The sequence below is a fragment of the Spea bombifrons genome, chromosome 3, assembly GCF_027358695.1.
Source record: "Spea bombifrons isolate aSpeBom1 chromosome 3, aSpeBom1.2.pri, whole genome shotgun sequence".
Classification (NCBI taxonomy): Eukaryota; Metazoa; Chordata; class Amphibia; order Anura; family Pelobatidae; genus Spea; species Spea bombifrons.
In genome coordinates this window covers 34403937-34422561 of record NC_071089.1, presented here as the reverse complement: position 1 = coordinate 34422561, position 18625 = coordinate 34403937, and the positions used below count along the sequence as shown (strand labels likewise).

General features: G+C 38.9%; 1 protein-coding gene across 1 annotated transcript in view; it reads left to right on the top strand.

Annotated features, from left to right (window-relative positions):
• SMYD3 (SET and MYND domain containing 3) overlaps positions 1–18625 on the top strand; it is a 300287-nt gene that overhangs the window by 230506 nt on the left and 51156 nt on the right. Inside the window, exons 7-8 of the mRNA XM_053459779.1 lie at positions 3334–3436; positions 16177–16287. Coding sequence (XP_053315754.1) covers positions 3334–3436; positions 16177–16287 — 214 coding nt within the window. The remainder of the gene's footprint in view (positions 1–3333; positions 3437–16176; positions 16288–18625) is intronic.

Sequence of the window (18625 nt, the reverse complement as noted above, 5' to 3'; positions counted from 1 at the left end):
CAAAGTACTCCAATGACGGTGGGTCCTAACGCTAATCCCTGCTGACAAAGATACGAAACAAACCAAACATGAAATCCAAACACATAGCACTGAGACATACCTTTAGACTGCAGACTGAGACAAACAGAACACACGGGTGGGGCACACCTTATAAAGGATACAAAACAAAAGCAAAGAGCTGAAGCAGAAGCAAGGAATGGGAGATCAGAACAGCGCAAAAGGAAATCCAGGAATGGATCGAAGCAAAACAGGAAAACTAAAGCAAGAATGAGATATGCAGCTCCGCAGCCTGGGTAGGACATGACAAATAGCTAGTATTTGGACAGGTGTAGTCACACAAGCTTAAATAGAAGCATACAGTAGCTCTACAGTAAGTTGTATATTTTGTTCTGCTCCTTATATGTAAAATGTAGAATAATTCCTAGAAGACACAGAGCCTCAAAAATAAGTATTAGAACTTAAAATGTAAACAATACAAGAACGGCAATCTGTTCTGCTCCATTTTTCTAGTTTAAATCTCACATTTCTGCAAAATTAAGATGTCTTGAGGTGAAAGGAGGTCAGATTCACCACTAAAAGTATTATGTTTTTATATAAAGAAACAGAAAGTGTGATATAATGACATAAAAGGGGTTATTCATGTTGTTTTGAATAATAATAGTGTTTTCAGGTGACTGGTCAGGGGTAGCTTTTGCAGTATTGTTGTAGTAACTTATAGTATTTGTAAGATGTATGTTGTATTATAGACAAGTCACATTAATCAAAAACACACAGAGTATGGTATAATAGCCTGCAGACTGCAGCTGGTAGTTTGAAAAGAGTACTGACCTTGTCAAAACGTAATAATAAGGAATCTATATTACATTTGTATCAAAATGAAAAAGATTACAGCATTGTAGAGAGGGGGTCCAATGGAAAAATACTTTCCCCTAAAGCATAAAATACAATGCTGTATAAAATAATGTAGGTTGACATTCACATAAACCTGGTTTTATCTTGTTTTGTTCCCATAAACTTCCTCTATTTGTAGACATGGAGGATGCAATTGCTGCCATGTGATGTTTTAGGGTCAGTTGCTAATAAAGTGCGTTCTTCCATAGACTTTCATTAGTCAGAGGGTCAAGCTGGAAGATTAAAACTAAGCAATTCTATTACTGTATTTGCTCTAAAAAAAATACCCCTAGTCTTATATTCGAACTCAAATAGAGGTCTGACTAAGATCCAGATCCCCCGCAGTGCTGCAGGGGACCTGGATCCTTCTTTATGGCAGCCGGTGAACGTCTGCCGCATACCTGGCACTTCCTCTGGTGCTTCTATGGCAGAGTGCCAGCGTGACATGACCTTCTGGTGCTCAGTCATAGAAGCCTAGCAGAAGTGCCAGAGAACTGGGTGAAATCAACAGCACTCATACTAAATTAAAAAGTAGAGCTTTTAAGCTTTTTTGTTAAAAAATGAATCAACGATCATTTATTGTTAAGATTGGGGGCTGGGGGGACTGTCATATGTGGACACTAATATTTTTCTGTTGTGAGAATAAGTCAATGTACCGTATTTGCTTGATTATAAGATGACCCTGATTATAAGAAGACCCCCCCAAAATTAGAGAAAAGTTTTACTAGTAAATATTCACATGTAAACTATTTTCATATTTAATAAAAACTATGATTGAGAAAAGTGCATTTTGTTTTTATTTCCTTTTATTTGCCCCCCAGAAATGCCTTATACCCCCTATATGTCACTCTGCCTCCCTGATATGCCACTCTGTTCCCAGATATGCCTTATACCCCCTATTTGCCACTATGCCCCCAGAAATGCCTTATATCCCCCATATACCACTCTTACCCTCCCCCGACTTACCAGTGCTTCCCTAGACTTGTCCCCCTTGCTTCAGATTCCTTGGTGTCTAGTGGGGCAGCCAGTGGAGGTTTGCGTGATACGCGCAGACAACCTGCCCTACTGCTGCCGGCACTTCCGCCAGGAGTTCTATGAATGAGCACTGGAAGGTCATGTGATGCCGGCGCTCCATCATAGAAGCCCCGGAAGCAGCGGAGGTTGTCTTCATAATCGAGCAAATATGGTATTTTACACTACCCTTCAAAGGTTTGGGGTAACCTATCTGTTATCATGGAAAACAAGGACATTCTTAACTGTGCTAACATAATTGCAAAATAGGTTTTCTAATGATCAAATAGCCTTTAAAACTTAAACTTTGATTAACTAACCCAATGTGCCGTTGGAACACAGGAGTGATGGTTGCTGATAAAGGGCCTCTGTACGCTTATGATGGTATTCTGCTGAAATGAGCAGTTTACAGCTACATTAGTCATTTAAAACATTAACAATGTTATTTTAATGGACTAAATTTGCTTTTCTTTTTAAAACAAGGACATTCCCAAGTGACCCCAAACTTTTGAATGGTAGTGTACATGGCCAGAACCAGTGGAGAACATGAAATAGGTCATGTTTGCACTTGGGATAACCAGAAATGTTCTGTGCTGAAGATGGAGCCACATGCAACCTATGTCAGATCCTGTATGTTATTCCTCCTCAATAAATTATTTCTGCACTCTTGTTAAGTTGCTGTAAATATCAGTTGGTTCAGGCAGGGGGAATAGATAAGATAATGCTAGCTGTATAAACTATAGGTGAATCCATCCTAAGCATGTGTACGATCCGGTGTTTTTAAAAACCCAAATGTGTTTAAAAAAGGATGGAACAGAAAGGGACAGTGTCAAGAAGGTTGCGCAATTATTGTTTATGGACAAAGTGAAAGTGAGTGGTTGAGTTATCATTTGGAGTGGATGGATAAAAATATGTTTTTTCTTTTAATCTTGTTTATTTGTAAAACGAGTGGATTATGAAAATGTTGTGTACTTCAGTTAATTTGCAAGTCAGACATTTGTCCAGCTAATGCTAATTTTCTGCTGCACATTGGACAATGGCTTAAACCTCAACCTTTTTAATTTATTAAAATTGCAATATTTTAGGAAAAAATTATATATTGTTTTGTATCAATATATATATATATAATTTTTAACTTTATGCAAAGTAACGTTATGTTGATATAGCAGTTTAAATGCTTTTCAATACTCTTTAACTCCTTAATGACAAAGCCAGTACATGTACGGGCTCAAAAAGCAAAATTGTTTTCAATGGGTTTAGGAACCGCCCATTGTCCTTAAGGGGTTAATAAATAGATGATTTATGATTTAAACAATTTTTGTTTACTGTGCAAAAATGCATTCTGGGCAGGCTTGGGTTGACAGGTGTCTGTCTAAGTAACTTCTTCCTGTCTAGCTAAATTCTGTATGCCCTTTCTGCTCTCTCTTTCAGCATGTCCCTGTTAAATCACAGTTGCGACCCAAACTGCGTTATTGCATTTGAAGGAAGATATCTCAACCTACGCACTGTCAGAGAAATCCCAAAGGGCGAAGAGGTACGGTAATTAACTTGTCCTCCTTCCCATCAGAGACACCTGGAAAGACCAGTATCCACCCATGTACATTGCTGAGCTGTTCTTCACCCTTTACTGTATAAATTACCTCTGGCTTCACATATCTCACAAGGAAAGGAAAGATCCATTAAGCTGTCTGTACCTGCTGCTTGGCTATCTGTGTCATTATTTGTCATAAATCACATAGTGTCAAGATAAATTCCTGTGTGTTCTTCTCATACCTTATATCCTGGATACAGACAACACTCGACTGTTATTTTTTTTCTTTTAAACATATGAAAAAATACTTACTGGCGGAAAACACTGCTCACTTATCATTCCGAGAATACCCATCCAGTAATTTGTGCATTTCAGATGTTGCTAAGGTTGTAAATCTTCACATTTATAGAGAATGCAGGAAACTGGGAAATAGCATTTATGCTGCTTATTTCGTGCTTTCAAGTCATGTTTTTGCATGAAAGATCTTGGGTTCAAAACAAAGAGAACTTATTCATGCAGTAAAATAGCCGTGTATTGTCGGAAAGGGTCATCTTTTAATCTGTGTTGTGCTATGTATCTGTGTAACATAAGTTACTAAAATGACTAAAATCTTTTGAAAATGGCCATAGCTGCATTGATGGGCAGCAGAATGTGGCCACGGCTGTAGTGGTTGTCCTTTAAAAAATCCTCAGGAAACTACTCTTACAGTATGCCGTGAGCACACCTGGGATCTTCTGAGCTCCGGCTACCCAGAGCCTACCCTTGTGGGACGCTGATGTCGGTGGGCAGTCCCGTGATGTCAATGGCCGGAGCTTGGGGCGTTCACGTTGGGGGCGTTCCTGTTGACATTGGGGGCGTTCCTGTTGACGCTGGGGGCACTCCGGCTGATGTCAGTGGGTGTTTCCACTGACATTGCGGGAAACACCCGCCACCCAGAGGATTTAGGTGTTGAAGCACTGCTTCACCCGGAGATCTCCGGGTCAAACCCGGAGAGTTCCCACGTATGGCCATGAGTATAATGAGTAAAGAAAAGAGAACATTTGGGTCATGTTTGAGAGACAATTAGACAACCACAAGAATGTATAAGTTCTAGTGTATTTTCTGCTTAAAAATGAACGTATCACTTTTTGTGGAGTCTGCCAGGGATGTAATAAAGCATTTCATATATCATTTGGGTTCTGAGACTTTGTCCAGTTTTAGTTTTCAAGAAGTTTTGGCAGACTTTAACAACTCATTATTGTAAACTGCTTTCAGAAGATATGCTTGTCTTCATTTCAGGACTATTTTAGGATTGCAAGCAGATAAGCACCTAGTCAGCTGTTAAGGCAATAGGTCTACTCCAGTGCTGCACAATCCAAGCTCTAAAGGTCAGCAAACACACCAAAACCTTTGAATATGCAAGCTTCAGCACATGTATCTCAATTAAAAGTTCATTAAACTACCTTTTAGGCAAGGATACACAGAATTCCTGGCCTGTTTGCAGTTCTGCTTTATTCACTTCATAATGGAATGAGTTAAGGGTTAACTTAATTGACCAGACTTGACTTAAGTTTGCATGCCCTCACCCTGTATCCTCCAATGATTATAAAAAAAACACCTTTGGTTGCTGGTACATTATCCTGCACGCTTAGTCCTATATTAGAATCCGTCAGTGTTATCTAACTTAACTATAAACATCTATTGTTGGAATCTAGATTGCCAGCAAAATCATATTTTCTATTTGGACAACCAAAAATGCCTCAAAGTTTTTTATTTTCTAAACTTAAATGCATTGGTGTATCCAAATTGTGTCTTCAACTTATTTCATTTGGAAAGGAATTGCACAAACAAAAGCAAACAGAACCTTTAACTTACTCTCATCTCATGTTTGCTTGTATGAAGCCTGATTAATATTCTGAAACACACATCTGTAGCATATTAAGCCTTATGTTCCGCAGAACCATTTTTCCACTAATGCACAGTCCTTAATGGATCGTTTTTCTTTTCCAGAGAATACAATTATGTTGGGTTAGAAGTTTCAAAGTTTCCCTGCAATATGGTATTATTGTTCACTTTCTCTGTTCATCACCGATCAACATAGCTTCTTGTGTGTGAGCATGCATGTGTACTTGTGTGTGTGAGCGTGTACGTGTGTGTGTGAGCGTGTACGTGTGTGTGTGAGTATGCATGTGTACGTGTGTGTATGTGTGTGCGTATGGATGTGTCCCTAAATTAAAAACAATATACACGATCAGCCATAACAGTATGACCACTGATGCTGAATAACAGTGAATAACACTAATAATCATGTTATCATGGAACCTGTCAGTGGGTGGGATATATTAGGCAGAAAGTGAACATTTCGTCCTCAAAGTTTATGTGTTAGAAGGAGGAAAATGGGCAAGCGTAAGGATCTGAGTGACTTTGACAAGGGCCAATTTGTGATGGTTAGACGACTGGGTAAGAGCATCTCCAAAACTGCAGCTCTTGTGGGATGTTCCAGGTCTGCAGTGGTCAGTACCTATCAAAAATGGTCCAAGGAAAGAAAAGCGGTGAACCAGCGACAGGGTCATGGACGGCCAAGGCTCATTAATTCACATGGGGGCTTAGGCTGGCCCATGTGGCCAAATCCAACAGACGAGCTACTGTAGCTCAAATTGCTGAAAAGGTTCTGATAGAAAGGTGTCAAAAGCACATGTGCATAAAAACTGGACCACAGAGCAATAGAAGAAGGTGGCCTGCACTGATGATCACGTTTTATTTTTCATCACGGGGATGGCCGGGTGCATGTGCATCACTTACCTGGAGAACACATGGCACCAGGATGCACTAAAGGAAAGCTGGTGGATGCAGTGCAATGCTTTGGGCAATGGGAAACCCTGCCATTCATGTGGATGTTACTTTGACACATACCTAAGCATTATTGCAGACCATGTTTCCCCCTCTGAATGGACACAATATTACCTGATGGCATTGGCCTTTTTCAGCAGGATAATGTGTCCTGCCACAAAGCAAAATTGGTTCAGGGATGGTTTGAGGAACACAACAATGAGTTCAAGGTGTTAACTTGGCCTCCAAATTCCCCAGATCTCAATCCAATCAAGCATCTGTGGGATGTGCAGGACAAACAAGTCTGATCCATGGAGGCCCCACCTCGCAACTTACAGGACTTAAAGGATCTTCTGCTAATGTCTTGGTGCCAGATACCACAGATAAAGACACTGATAGAATGTGACCTCTTGTTTTTATTTGCATTACTTTTTTGTTCAAATGCCAAAAATTACAATTATAGTACTGTACGTAAAACTGTTGTTCAGCCAGATGTTTTGTATCCATGTTATATATATTCCGTTAATGCAGTTACCATAGATTATAGTTCACTAGGGACTTTTGAAGAATTTTATACCACATGCACTATAACACCATGATGTATGTTTCTTCATGAAAGCTGTTCATTTGATAACCAAGTATGAAACTAAAACTTGCGTTGCCCTGAATTCATGTAATTAGAAACACTAATGTAGCAGTCTTTGCTAATTTACACAGTCAAAAATGAAATCCAGGTTTGGATGAATTACATTAACATATGTTTAGTACTTCATGTTTTCTTAATTATTGTTGGATGTTTTTGTAGCTATTACATGTGTTTGACTAATTGAATACACATTTTTTTTTCTCATAATGTTAACCACCAAAATTATAAAATAAAACAGTAACATCATTAATAAAAACATTCATCTTTAGAACACAGTCTATATTCATATATATGTGGTGGTCCGTATTGACTTTAAAATTTAATAAAGGCACTGTCTTGTTAAAATGTGAATATGACCTTCAAGTAGCATAAGGTATAATAATTAAATGCACTTAAAGCAATATGGATTTTAAATAAAACACATTTATCATATACATCTGTGTGTCACGACCGCTTACACAATGGCGCACACCGTAGGAGTTGTTCTGCCCAGAACCCAACCACCAAAGGAAACCCTTAGTGACAGGGAGCTGGGACTTAGATGATCCCAACAGTGAGGAGGCCAGGTGCAAGCGGATAATAATAGGAATGAGTTGGATGCAAGGGTATGAACAGCAAACGCAGAAGCCAAAATAACGGTCAGGATGGTCAGAGAAGCCGGGTCAAAACACGAAAGCGGGAAGTCCTACAAGCCGGGTCAGCAACAGAGCGGGTAGTCAGACGAGCCAAAACTGGAAACCAGGATACACAGGATACGGTACAGAATCGTCAGGCAAAGGATGGTTAGGCAGGCAAAGGGTCAAAAATCCGGAGATACTCAGAGAACAAACGACAGGAATCGACAGCAACGAAGACCACAACAGGGTACCAGACAAAGCATATCCGGGGTATTTAAAACCGGTGCCAAATCACAGGCTCCGCCCCCCCAGCCCGTGACACAGTAGCACTGGAGGATCTCCCAGAACCCCGCCTCTGAAGCAGACCGGCCGCACCCCCCTCCATACTACCAGGAGGAATAGCACCGGACCGAGCGCGGGTAAGTACCAGATGCTGGGAATCACTGCTTCGCCGGGCAGTATGATGCCTGGCAGAAGCAAGACTCCCAGCTCCAGGCCTCCGTCCTCGATGCCGGTGGTTGGACTCCCGACCACCCGCATCGGAGGGGTTAATGGATACCCCTGGAAACCGCGCGAGCAGTACCGAAGGGGTGATTGTGACACTGTGCTTAGTGCTTGGTTTCAGATTGTGGTCTGAAGAGGTCTTGGGATGTTTCAGAAAAGCTATAAGAGGGGAAAGCGAGAGATGAATAAGAGAAGATTGTTTTTAGGTGAGAAAAAGGGTTGGGTTATGGCTTTAGGAAGCCAGAGGGGGAGGGGATCAAGACAAGGGGATGTAATTTCTCAAGGTGTACAAAATGTGGCCAAAAAAGAAACAATGTCCCCAAAAGGCATATTTGGTACATATACAGGTAAAAAAGCATAGTAATACAAAATATGAATTAGCAAACTTGCTTGCAGATCTGATCTGGCAAAGTCCAAAGGAGATTGGATACCTTTTTGATTCTTGCAAGTGCCCCTCCTCAGATTGTTTCAGATGGTGCTTTGCAGAGGGCTTGGTATGTTTCAGGAAAGTTTTTTATTCTTGCAAGAGGGGAAAGACACATGCACGCTAACACATTGTACTCTAGAATACATTGGTCTACAGAGGAGTTATTGGTTGACTCAATCACTGCAAGGTTGCCATGTCCTGTGGCTGCAAAACAAGCCCAAATCATCACCCCTCTACCACAGTGCGTGACAGTTGGTATGAGGTATTTGTGCTGATATGCTGTGTTTGGTTTTCGCATTATGGCCAAACATCTCCACTTTGGTCTTGTCTGTCTAAACGATTTGTGATTTGTTCAGGTGCAACTTTGCAAACCTAAGTTGTGCTGCCATGCTCTTTTTTGAAAGAAGAGGCTTTCTCTTGGCAACCCTTCTAAACAAACCATACTTGTTCAGTCTTTTTCACATTGTACTGTCATGAACATTAACATTTAACATGTTAACTGAGGCCTGTAGAGTATGTTTTTTTTTGCAATTAATCTGAGCATTGCCAGGCACGTCACGAAAAAACATCCCGTTGGCAACAATTGACGTGCCTGGCACGTCATGACTTTAAACAGGTGTAGAAAGCGATCTATAATCTACAATCTTTTTTTTATCCCAAACATGCCTCGATGTTGAGGCATTCAGCAACACCGAGATCTGCAGCAGGGGCCCCGTGTGGCCCCTCCCCTGGACGTCAATGTCCACCATATATAATATGGCAACAGATGCCTGATTTAAAAGAGCTTAGGGAGCAATCAATGATAATGATATAGCCTGTCTGTTTATTTCTGCCAATCAGTGTACGTATTACATATGCATAGCTTATTTGGATAGGGTTATTGCATAGGGTTATTTAAACCGAAATCCCACAGCCACTTTTTCCACCATTGGTCTTCCTTTTGGGGAGCTTTGAATATTTGGTAGGTTTGATTTATTTAGCCAACACAGTCACAATAACAGAGAAAACCGTTTTATAAATTAAACTGCATAAATAAATGATGCTTCTTATAAATTCTTTAATCGGTACAGTATATAAATAGCTATCTATAGGTCATCAAGTCACATAAGTTTTAGTAAATGCCTATCCTATGACTACATGGGAAGAAAACTGCCACATTGCAGGCTGAACGCTGCATAGAGGGAGATGCTGCTTCCGCAATCTGGTAATTCCGGACAAACTACCAAAAACATGACTGTATCACATAAACCGCGAGAATTGGGTGGGATATGCAACCCCCTAGCAATTCCTCTAACCACACACCCTGAAACAATTGTCCATTTGAAATTCAGGGAGGTAAGATATTCTATCAGACTTTATAACAGCCGTTCAAGCTTTCATCAAGTTGCCAGTAAGAGATAATACTGACACATTTTTTGTATTTTAGGAGATTATGAAAGTGTGTTTATATTACAAAAAAACATGGCCTGAATATAAAGTTTTCTTGCAATTGTAACCCTTAAAGTGTGTTTCAGTGTGTAGTATACAAAAGATTTCATGCTATAATGACTGCTTTAGAACTCTGGCCACGTCCAGCAATCGTAGTGAAATAATATCAATAATGTCACAAGCCAAACACTGGTATAAACTGATTGTTACATTTTTACAAATCATATTATATATTTATTTTAAAACACTGTGAAAATCTATTTTTTCTTTTTAGTTTAAAACAGAATGGGTTTTATATCCCTGTAGAGTGACTAAACTGTGAAAATACCAATTGAACTGTCTAGTCTTAAGTCACAAATCAATTTGGGACATCTGTCTAAAAATAATACAAGAACAGAGATCCAATATTCACAGTCATTATTTAAAAAAAAAATCCTTCCAATGTTCTTTTATCCGTACCAGAAAAAAACATGGTGCATTGAACTACAGTTTATGTTAAAGTGGTCCATGTGATAATTAAGAGCTGTGTGCTTGCCGGCTACAAGTCAAGATGAATCATCGTTCATTAAAAGCTACATAATAATTTGGGATAAACATTGTTTAACTAACCTGATATCCTGTGTAATCTGCCTAATTAAAGATTAACTGATTCATTCTGGTTATGCAACTTAAAAGTAAGCCCAAGGATATACTTTAGATTTAATTTAAAAGAATAGGGATAATACCGTCACAGTATTCTGCCAAGCCCCTTAAATTAGTCACAGCACCCCATTCAGCATTAAGTGCCCTTGGCTTGAATATGAAATCCTGCCTATAATGCCTTTTTTCCTACTTAGCTGAATTGTAATAATAATCTTGGTTCAGCTTTTTAGTTAAAACTATGTTTGCTGAATCTTCCATTTTGCCATTGTGTAACCAAATAAACCTATATAACAATGTTTATAGGTTAGGAAAGCAAAATATATTTGAAACAAACCGTATGGGATATATATCTATATACTATATGGACAAAGGTATTGGGGGACACCTGACCATTACACCAACATGGACTTTTATGACATTACATTCTAAATACATAGACATCACTATGTAGCTGGCCCCCTCTTTGCAGCTATAGCAGCTTCCACTCTCCTGGGAAGGCGTTCCACAAGATTCATCCAGTTCAGCATTTGTGAGGTCAGGCGCTGATGTTGGACAAGAAGGTCTGGTTTGCAATCTCCGTTGCAGTTCATCCCAAAGGAGTTCAATGGGGTTAAGGTCAGGGCTCTGTGCGGCCAGTCAAGTTCTTCTACACCAAACTCATCCAACCATGTCTTTATTGACCTTCCTTTGTGCATTGGGGCATAGTCATGCTGTAATAGAAAAGGGCCTTTTCCAAACTGTTCCCACAAACTTGGAAGCATAGCAGACCCATTGCCCTTGTATTTCCTTGCTGCCCTTTAACGTGTACCAGACCCCGGCTATCCTTGACGTGTCCTCTCCTTGTACCAGACCCCATCTATCTTGGCGTGTCCTCTCCGTGTACCAGCCCCTGGCTATCTTGGCGTATCCTCTCCATGTACCAGACCCCGGCTATCTTGGTGTGTCCTCTCCGTGTACCAGGCCCCGGCTATCTTGGCGTGTTCCCTACGTGTCCCTGTCCTCGGCTGTGTGCTACTGCTGTTGCCTGCTTTTTGGATTTCCACCTGTGTTTTCTGGCGCCCCTATCTGCCGCCTCAGATTATCAGTGGGGCAATTGCCCCATTACACCCCCCCTCCAGATCTGCCCATGCTTGAAAAGTGTCAATATAAGCAGATTTTCTATGTTCTATGTTTTCTTGTATGATTGCTTTTGCCATATCCAGGGCCCGATTGGCCGACGGGGAAACCAGGAGACTTCCTGGTGTGCCGACCGGTCCGGGAGCTGGCTGAGCAGCACTGGGGCCACACAGATGTCTATGCAGCCCAACAGCCTCCTAACACAGGCCCGCAGTTGTCGCTGTGGCGCCACACACTGTGCAAAGAAATGCTGTTTTCCCACACAGATTTGTGCTAGGGTAAAGGGAGTTTCATCACATAGTCTGGGCCCATGTTAGGCAGGCGTTGGGCTGAATAGACATCAACGAGAACCAGTGAAATCTGCAGGTGAGGTAAGGGGGTGCAGGAGAGACTGTTTCAAAAGCAGAGCTGGCACAGGCAAGCTTTTTTAGGGGCAGAGGAGGCACTGGCATGCAGTTACGGGGACAGAGCTGGCACAGATAAGCTGCTTGGGGGAAAATATGGCACAGACATGCTGTTTGGGAGCAAAGGTGGCACTGTGGGACATGTTGCTTGTGAAGTTGGGGTTCCATGGAGCACTCTGGTTTTCTAGTTATACCCCATGCAAAAAATATAAGGGGTTGATGTCCAAATAGTTCCATGGCTGCTCTTTATCTTTTTTGTGTTTTTTCCAAGTCCCTCTCCCCTTTTTTTCTTGCTGTCTTCTTTGCCTCTGCCTTATTATTGCATAGGAATCAAAGAAACAAAGAAAAGAGACATCAAAGGGAAAAGAGAGCTCAGCAAGAAGTCACTAATAGAGATGCAAAAAAGAGGTATAGCAAAATAAAAAGAATCAGAGATTAAAGTGAAAATGGACTGCAAAAAGTACATTCTGCTAGACTGTTAGAAAAAAGGTATATTTGCTATATCTCTTTTGTTGCACCTTTTTTAATGACTTCTCTAACTTTTTTCTGCTTAAAGTCACTCTGCCCTTTTTCTGTATTTTTTTCTCTCTTGTTGTCCTTTTTTATTCTTGCCTGCATGCCTTTTTCCTTTCTTTTTCTTCACTACATCCTCTTCTGTTCAATCTTAACAATCTTATTTAACAACCCCATCATCTCCCCAAGAAAAAGCCACTACTACTACTTACTACCTCCAGGGTCCTCCCACACCATACTCGCAACCTAGCAGTCAGCTATCTTTATAACTACACGGTGCTCTGGAAATGACATTAGGAGTCGTGGACACCGGAATTCTGTGTGGAGGACGCAAGTGTTTATGTATAGACACCTTGCCGTATCCCGAATCCACTCTGCCCAAAGAGGGAGAGCTCCATGTAGCCTACCCTGGAAAGTTCCTAGGTATGCATAATTGTTACATAAAAGTTTAACCTTTCTTGAGAAAACATTGTGGAAGCGCATTAGTTCAATTTATATTTCATATAAACCTGCATATTGATGAGTCCTTGATAGTAGTGTGTAGGCAGAATTATTAGGGATTGATCAGAGCCTCGGGTTTTGTGCTCTAATCTCAATGCAAATATAGTGTGTACTTAGCAACACAGCAAATCATCAATCAAAACATTGTGCTAAAGCAATGGCATGTAAACTAATCATTCTTCCAATGTATTAATAGGATTCAAATTAAAAAGTCTCAGAAGATATAGCTGTAAATTTTCAGTGGTGAGAGAAAATGGTCTGTCAATTTATAGATAGTATCACAATTATACATCAATACTCATGTTGTTCTATTGGTGCATTTCACGTTTATCTCTGTCTCTCCATATGGATATACATAAAACCTTTATACCTACTTATATTTTTTAGAATGTAGAAGTTTCAAGGGTTTTTCAGATTTATTCCCAATTCTACTTGATATAGAAGCTAACGATAAATTTGTGTTCACCTTATTATAACCCCAGGTATCTTGGTTGAGAATTAGTAAACCCCTGTAAATTATGGATTGTATAGCATTGTTGGTCAGTAATTAAAATACTAGATCCTTTTACTTATCCAACTTGTACAGTCTAGGAATTCCAAATGAAGTATAACGGCTGCCTACGCCTAGTCCCCTCATCTTTTGATGAAGTGTGCTTTTCATATTAATATTGCTTTCTACTGGATATTTTAAGAAGTAACGAGGATAAAAGGTCCCTTAATTTCAATTCCTTAAATGAAATGTCAGCTCCTCCTTTAACAGTATTTCATTAATGTTAAGATGTTGCTTAATCTGAAATATATCTTAGATAATGAAACTTGAAAAAACGAAAAGTATTGTTGCAAATGCCTATAATGATATATGTGAACACTGAAAAGAATCCCAGAACTCCAAACAGCTTCCAATCCTTAGGTTACTTAGAGAAAGCAAAACAAAAAAGCAACGTTTCGGCCAAAGAGGGCCTTTGTCAAGCTAACACTTCATTCCAAATCACACACTTAAGTAATGAGTATAATTCTGCATAAACCAATCAGGTTCAGGAAAAAGTCACGCCAAGTAATGCAAACAATTAGTGATAATTACATATCTTATTTAAGAACAATCAATCCTCAAGTGATTGAAAAACATCAAATAATTTCAATGTTTACATCTACAGGTATATTACAAAAAAACAGGAATATTTATGGCACATACTAATCAAATCGTAAATACCTTGTGTCTGCATAACTTAATCTCTTCCTGAAGCCCTTCTGCCGATGTCTGATCATGTGACCGGACCAAAAAAACCCAAAAAACTGGTATTCCCAAGCGGTCTCCCATCCAGGTACCTGGCCGAAATATTGCTTTTTTGTTTTGCTTTCTCTAAATAAAGTAACCTAAGGATTGGAAGCTGTTTGGAGTGTTGGGATTCTTTTCAGTGTTCGTATACTTCAAGAGGGTTTATGCTGTCCCCTTTTTTCCTGCTAGCACCTAGCTTCCTGGGAGTTGAGTGCTGAACCATTTTTTTCTTTTATAATGATATATGTGTGATAGATTAAACTGATCTATATCTAATTGTGCTACCAAATTGAGTGTAATAGCCTATAAATCAATTAATGAAATTAGTGAACTTTAATGTGAAAAGTAAATGATCCTTGCTTACCTATGGAGTGGAACTAAGTTTTGTGGCATTGTAGTATTTGCTACAGACGTGTGCTGCAGCATGATTGCTTTTCCTTAAGCAGTCACTATATTTGTCAAGATCAAGGCTGTAATCTCTAGATCACAGAATAATATTACTTGACAAACTAGTTAGATAAGGATAACTGGACAAAAAAAAACAGTTTATTATAGGATATTTTGTCATGTCCTCTTCATTGAAATGTCTTGTTGGATTATTTTACCTTAGCATCTCCCAGATTCCTCTAGTTGTCCTGAATGGGGTCATTTATCTTAAGTTCAACGTGAATTTGTATTGCCTGCATTGTACTTTTCATTTTTTTTTTTATTAAGGCTGTTGCTAAGGCAAGCAAGATGCTGGCATGTATTAAAAGGGGAATAAGATCAGAGCACACTCTCTCAGAATGTCTTCCAACCTTCTCCACGGACTTCTTCTGGCCTTTTCATTGTTCCTCCAATAATGGAGAGGGTGTGCCCAGAAGCTCCCGCCATTTTGCGAAGTTCATGGAGAGTTATGCTTACGGAGAAGAAGACGACAGAGATAAAAGAACAAGAAGATTAGGAAGATACAAGAGAAAAAGCAGAGCTGTGCGACGCGGTCACAGAAGTGGTCGGGGGAGAAGCTAGAGGAACATAAACCGAGAGTGTGAAAAAACGGGAATGAGGGTGAATGACATAAAATTTTCTTTGTGACTGTAAAAAGCTTCCAGATATTCATCCCCCAAAACAGAATTGAAAATGATTGGACCAAAAGCAAATCATTTTTGGTCCATTTGCACAAGTCTTACCATTTAAGAAGAATATCTAGAATATGCAGTGCAGTTTTGGACACCGATACAAAAAAAGGAAATACTTGAAATCGGGGTCCAAAGAAGGGTTACAAAACTGATTAAAGGAATGGAAAATGTCAGCTATGAAGAAAGGCTGTCCAAATTGGAATTGTTTTCTGTGGAAAAAGAAGTCTTTGTGGGGTTATGATGAAATCTTTATTAGACAACATGTGGGCATCACTTGGGAGTGAAAGAAATGAGCTTTCCTCTTAAACACACAGGAAGTCATAACAAGTGTTTTTCGGGATATAAAAGTTAACATTTACATTTTTAGATTTGAAAAGCATATAGGGTTATCATGAGTAAAAGTAGATAAGGTATTGTTGATCTTGGGTAAGTCCGATTCTCCTGAAGTCAAGAAGGATTTTGTTTTCCGTTTGAGATGACATCACTGTTGAGGGTTTTGTTTTGTAATTAGATATGTAACTATAAACTCCAAAAAGAAATGAAACAAACCATCCAATCCAAGCAATATACACAAATCTAGGGCTATTTTGATTTTAATGTTTAAGAATTAACAAAACAATGTTTTGTAGAGGACCATGTGGATTGGTATTTTGTTATTGGTGTCAATATTGTCTTCAATATACCTCATATTGTCCTCTACATTGTTTTCCATAATTTTGATTTTTCTTTTTTATCATTAACAGCTAACGATCAGTTACATTGACGTGATGATGCCGACACACCAACGCCAGAATCAGCTCAAGCGCCAGTACTGCTTCACCTGTAATTGTCATCGGTGCTTGTCAAATGATAAGGTGCGTTGTGCAGTCTGACCTCTGCATTAATTATAATAAATTCCAAAATGTGTCAACTGTATCTGCACCTTTTATACTAAGTAAGATTATAACATAATCTCATATGAAGGCCAAGCCTCTGTTGACATCTATTGCAAGCCTAGAAATGAACAACACTTTTTTATTATTATTCCTACATCTGTATTAATTTATGACAAGAGCTAGATTTCCCACTAGGCAAATGTCTAGAGTGACATGTTCGAGTAAAAGAGGCAGAATTAATTCTAGTCATGCCTTCTGCCATTCAAACCTAACTAATTTTATCCATCTTTAGCAACTTATCAACCATTTTCTACCCATGTCCTATTAATATGTATAAAACTAGCCCTTTTATTGGAAATTTCACATAGGTCACAGAAGAGAATCCTAGAATCACTTATCATGCACTAAATTCCTATGTAATTACTAGCCTTCACAGTATGATCGGTATTCTCTGCTTGGTTATACTTATTTCCTTAAACTACCAACCCTAATTACCAGCTTTTAGCTCTGGCTAACTTTATCCATTATACACAGCCTATACAAACAATATATATATAACCAGTATACCGGTCAAGTAGGTCAATAAAACCAGTACTTTACTGTATCTCTCTAGGACCCAAACCACTCTTTCCTACATGACATCCCTCTTGTCTATGGGCAAAAGTCACAATACTATGTAAAGGGACAGCAGGATCACTAAAATGCATTATTTTTCTCCAAAATGTAATTGTTACATGTTTATATATCTATGAACAAACTGTCCCCAAGCCGTTTCAGTATCCAAATTCCCTAAATAATAGGCCCCCTTTTTGGCCACCTCAAATGATATAGATTTGTTGCACTTATTATCTCTCAATTAGGATTTCATCTTCTACCATCTATAAAATATATATTTGTGTGTGTATATATCTAGGATTTCATTATATATATATATATATATATATATATATATATATATATATATATATATATATATATTACTATAAATAAAGCATCTGATGCATAAATAGTACAGTTTCTGTCACACTATCTGGCTATATATTCCTTAGCCACTGTATTGCTTACCATGGAGTTGAATCAATGGGGCTGCACCACCTTTTAACCCATTAAGACTTTCCTGCAATTTAAAACCCTCACTGGACACCAATAATGAGGCACATCAATGAACCCTTGTTTTTAGTGGTAATACATACTGAATATGCACTAATATGCACGTATGTGCGTGTGCCTAATATAGATGCAGTGTCCTCATCTCTGACCTATGCATTATGCAGGGCCAGCCCTTTATAACCAGCGTTAGATTAAATATTCAAACTCTGCTGATCTAAAACCTACAGTAAAAAGAATAAACCCCATAGGTGTTCTAGTACTTTGGCTATGCACATAGCGAGCCACGTTTGCTGCATCCTTTAATTTATCTCTTCTTTGAAGTTTTTATACAGTACAATGAGAGCATTTTTTTAAGATTTATGAAGCTAAAATACAGTAGACTCAGAAAGGCAATATTTATTTCAAATAGACTTTTGCTTTCTTAAACATAAGTCTCTTTATGTCAACACTGAGGACTTAGCTCTCCCATCAAAAACTTTTTTATTGACGTTTTTAAAAATATATTTTATACAGAAATGAACTGTACTTGAACTTTCTGTGATTAAACATTTTCTTGGAGCTAGGTGGGTTATTGAAACTTCAGATAAGATTCCGTTTTTTTTATTATTAAAAAAAAAAAGGCACAATGTTTGATTTTTCTGCAAATATATTTTCTGTGTGTAGAGGTTTGAGACGTTTGTGGAAGCTAGGCCAAAGAAAACGTTGAATGCACTTTTGACAGATCAGACATTACACCAAAGAAATAAAGTGCATTCATTCGCCAGGGGGATTTTGTTAGGACGTGGAATTATATACATCAGAACAGGAGAGGAATGCTAACCACAAGTCGTATGTGATGTTTTTAATTTACTAAGATTCTCTGATTTGACTGTTCTTCCTGCCAAAATCACTACACAATTTCTGTTTGACATTTACTAAAAAATACACACTTTTATCAAAGTAATCAATGAGCTACTTTTTGGCAGAGGAAGACATCTTGGCCACATATGAGAAATCTAGTTAACTTCAGAAAGAAGGTTATGGAGCAGGGGTAGCCCATAGGTAGCTTTCCAGATGTTATTTAACTATGGCTTCTCTAATCCTCATCCAACATGTGCCTGATTTATGCTGTCTGAGCATCACGCGAGTTGCATACAACAGACAGCATCTGACGTTTAATCTGTAGGATACCTCTTTCCGGTTAATACAGTAAGGGAATTTAAATATG